General features: G+C 41.2%; 1 protein-coding gene across 1 annotated transcript; it reads left to right on the forward strand.

Moving 5' to 3' along the window:
- Positions 1-1,686: 1,686 nt before the first annotated feature.
- LOC111970438 (homeobox protein XHOX-7.1-like) lies at positions 1,687-3,585 on the forward strand. The gene is made up of 2 exons (XM_023997165.2): positions 1,687-2,206; positions 2,553-3,585. The coding sequence occupies exons 1-2, from the start codon at positions 1,774-1,776 to the stop codon at positions 2,969-2,971; spliced, it is 852 nt and encodes a 283-aa protein (XP_023852933.1). The 5' UTR covers positions 1,687-1,773; the 3' UTR covers positions 2,972-3,585.
- Positions 3,586-4,261: the final 676 nt, after the last annotated feature.

Here is a 4,261-nt window from a genome sequence, read left to right on the forward strand (position 1 = left end):
ACTGTCATTCCTAAATCATGTCACTTTGAATGGTGTAGTTACGCAAGATAAAACAAGAATTTACTCTCAGGACTTGAGACAGCTTCAGAGCTAAATCACCATGTTCCCGTTAGGCCTACTAACCACTGTAGGGAAACCAAGATACGTTGCTTCCTAGGAATCCTTTTCAGCAAGGGGCTCTCTGAAAATAAGTAGTGGGATTGGGAAGCATTGACCTTTTCTTCTGAGTCGCCTATTATTACACTAGCTATAGCGACCCATCTAAATTGTTGGGAATGGCGTGCGATCGGCTGAGAAAGCTAATTTTTCAGGCTGAATAGTAATGTCCCAAGGCTAGGGCGGGCAAGGAGGAGGCGGGTTGCGCTCTCGATGCGGGTTAAAGACTTTCAATAGTCTCCCTAAAGTCAAACCCTCTGATCATGCCGATGCTGGCGCCTAAAAACAACATAACTTGTCTGCCTATTAGAGGGACTGACAAATCGTGACAGATTGTTTATACTTAGCAATTAGCGACGCAGACGCTTTCCAGAGAGATAAATAGACTGCACGAAATAGTAATAGTTAAATTCGTGATTTTCGTACACAATTGAGATTGCATCAGCTGTGCTTCATTTTAGTGAAGAGAAAATGAAGAGAAAGAATAGCCTACTCTATAGAGTTATAACTGCACGACACTGTGCGTGCGTCAATGAGGAAAATACGGTCATTAATCAATTTCAGATAAATAATAGAGAACAAACAACTGAGTAAGCGTTGGCCCTATATCTCGCTATATAAAAAAAAACATGATACACGTGTATCTATTAGAATAGGACTATTCAAGTATACGCAGAGTAGACAGGTAAATCAATGACAGCCTTAGCTTAAATTGAACATAGGCTCCACGGTTGCCTCCACCACCTTCCTTGACTCCACATAATTTTTTACCTTAATGGTTGTAGTCAAAGGGAAAGATCCCAGTAATCCCTCCCCCAAGCCTGATAATTACCCCTAAATGACTGCGAAGGGCTGTGTGTTTCAATATGATTAGAGCCCTGCAGCCATCAATAAAAATTGCTTTGCAAGAGGCGGATCACATAAAGGAAGGCAGTAAATGTTGGCCAACATTCGAGAGTTTCTATTTCACTTTAATTGTTGAACATAATAGCATAATAAAGTCGTACAAGACATGAGATAAGTAAATAGTATAAAACCTATATAGGCTACAGCAGCCTGTATATTGATTTGATAATAAGTTCAATATAACATGAAACTTATAGCTTCCTCTGATGGGCCCATTTTTCTGACAGCGCAAGCAGGAATAACCACAGTCACCGATACTATAAGAGTACCACCACCACTGCCATAATAATAACATCAATAATATTAAGAATATTCTAAATTGTAATATAAATGATCGTATTGAAAAATTATAGTATTGAAAAAGTATTTCCCCCCCCAATTTATGTTATACCATTCCAAATTAAGTATTTGCACAAGTTTTGTTAACTTTAAGTTGTAAAATGTAGCCTAAAATGTTTACTTTTCCCTGCCAATCAAATAACCAAGCATCACATCAGTTTTAGCTGAGATTCCTTCCTAATCGAATGGCTTCGTCCCACCCACCTCACATCTGATTGGACGGTGGCGTCCCTACGCCTGCCTTATAGCAGTGCTCGACAGAGTGTTCAGATAAACATGAGGATGCCACTAGCATAGGAGCAATCCAGCAATTTCTGTGACTCAACTTTTAAATTCTTCGATTGTTTACCCCCAAGTAAAGGCCGAATCTATATGGCCCCAACTGTTGCCATGTCAGCTTTATCCGTTGGCTTGAAAACAGAAGACATTCCCTCACGTTCGGGTCTCGTTGGCACAGGAGCGATGCAGACCAATTTGAGCAGGGTGGCGGAGGAGAAAAGGATAAAGCCCAAAGTAGCGATTCTTCCCTTCAGCGTCGAGGCTCTGATGGCCGACAGGAAACCGAGAAGAGACTTGACATCTCCAGAAAGATCATCCATGTCGGGGTCATCCCTGGCGCTAGGCTCAAGGATGGGCTCGCTTTCGAGACTGGATAACTCGGCCCCCTCCCTGGCCATCGGGTCGCTGTTCTCAGTAGGCGACATTATGAACATGCAAGAGGACGCATTGATTAAACCCGAGAGTCCAGAAAGTCAAGACCGACATTCTTGGATACAGAGCCCTCGCTTTTCGCCTACTCCTCCACGTAAGCGTTCTCTTTCTATTTATCCTTCCATAATGTGTGCGTAAAATCAACTGTGATACGCCATAGAGCTTTACAGGATGCAATTAGGTGAAACGTGTTGCATGATTTATAGCAACGTTGTATTGAGTTTGATCATTTTAGTTTGGCCTATATCATTGCAGTTTAAGCACATAATAATTTGGTATTTTCGAACGTATCTGCTTTAACGAATTCCTATGTTAAAATCACGCTGCAGTTCCATAAAGTGTTTATTATTAATTCTGTACATCAAAACAACACAACTTGTACATTTCCGTCACATTGAAAGCATGGGTTTTAACGATGTTTTCTGTCTTGGTTATTGCAGGAAGGCTAAGTCCCCCCTCCTGTCCACTGAGAAAGCACAAGACCAACAGAAAGCCCCGGACCCCTTTCACCACGTCCCAGCTCCTGGCTTTGGAGAGGAAGTTTCGACAGAAGCAGTACCTCTCCATCGCCGAGCGCGCAGAGTTCTCCAACTCGCTCAACCTGACGGAGACGCAGGTGAAAATATGGTTTCAGAACAGACGAGCCAAAGCCAAGAGGCTCCAGGAGGCAGAACTGGAAAAACTGAAAATGGCAGCCAAGCCAATGCTGCCTCCAGCGTTCGGGATTTCCTTTCCGTTCGGTGCGCACGTCCCCTCGTCTTATGGAGGGTCGCACCACTTTCAGAGGCACTCCCTGCCAGTGTCTCCCATGGGACTGTATGCAGCTCATGTCGGATACAGCATGTATCACCTCGCCTGACGTGAAGGAAGGACATATTTTGTGCCATGTAGACTATGAAGTGCTTCAACATAGACCCACATCGCCAAAATACTATCTGGTGTTGCATATTTTGACTGGATAGTCATGAGTAAGGACTGCCTTGTAGTAGTGCTATGTTTTCCTCGGTATGTCAAGTATATACATCTACTTTGCCATTAGTCTGATGCCACGGTTGATTATTGGGTCACTAAAACTCCTACTGGCTACCCGAGTCCACCCAAAAGTTAAAGTTAGACCATCCCAAAGTTCTACGCACCAGCATGGGGTTTTGCACCAACACACATAAGACCCAAAGGTAGGTTGGGCTTTCATCACTAATGTGGACTGTTGTCACTACAGACTAAGATGCTATACTTTTCATGTGCATTTTTGTCAATGCATAGAATAGTGGCTTACTGAATCCAAAGTCAATGAACGCTCTTTGTTAAATTAGAAGAACCACACCATTTTTTATATATTATAACAGCACTGTCTGTTTGAATGATTCCCTTCAGAAGGGATTTGTGTACTGTAAAATACTGTATATTTGAAAAATATCCTCATTTATATTGAATATATTTGTGACATAAATTAACAATAAATGGTTTATTATTTTTCATTGAGCAGTTCTTCGTGTTGACCGACAGTACAAATGACTAGAATAGCCTATATGATATGTAGGCCTAATTTAAACTCGAACGTGCCAGCAGTTATTGAGTATTTAAAACATTGCACCAGGGTTTTCTTACACGTCGTTGATTTAAGGTAACATTTAGTAACCATAATGATGTGGTTTCGACGTCAGAAAATATCGAGTTCAATGAGTGTAGACAGTGGTTGGAAAACTACAGGCTATTGGAAGACTATTTGTAATATGGGAAATAATTAAAATGCAGGGGAAATTAGTTATATGTAGGGAAAATAACTAACATGCAGGGGAAATTACATTTATGTAGGGAAAAATAACTAACATGCAGGGAAAATAACTTACATGTAAAGGAAATGACTTATATGCAGGGGAAATAACTAACAGTCAGGGAAATGACTTATATAAATGGAAAATAACTAACGTGCAGGCAAATGTGAGGAAAAGTAGTCTCCCGCTGGTTGACTCAACATTGTTTCCACGTCATTTAAATGTGGAACCAACGTGGATGACGTTGAATTGACGTCTGTGCCCAGTGGGCTATATTTCAGACCAGTCTACCCTTAAATGTTATTACATTTTTCTATCCATGAACTTCATCAACAAAACGTAGGTTTATTAAAAATGTGTGCTCTGAATGCTAT

This window comes from Salvelinus sp. IW2-2015, linkage group LG11 (assembly GCF_002910315.2).
Source record: "Salvelinus sp. IW2-2015 linkage group LG11, ASM291031v2, whole genome shotgun sequence".
Lineage (NCBI taxonomy): Eukaryota > Metazoa > Chordata > Actinopteri > Salmoniformes > Salmonidae > Salvelinus > Salvelinus sp. IW2-2015.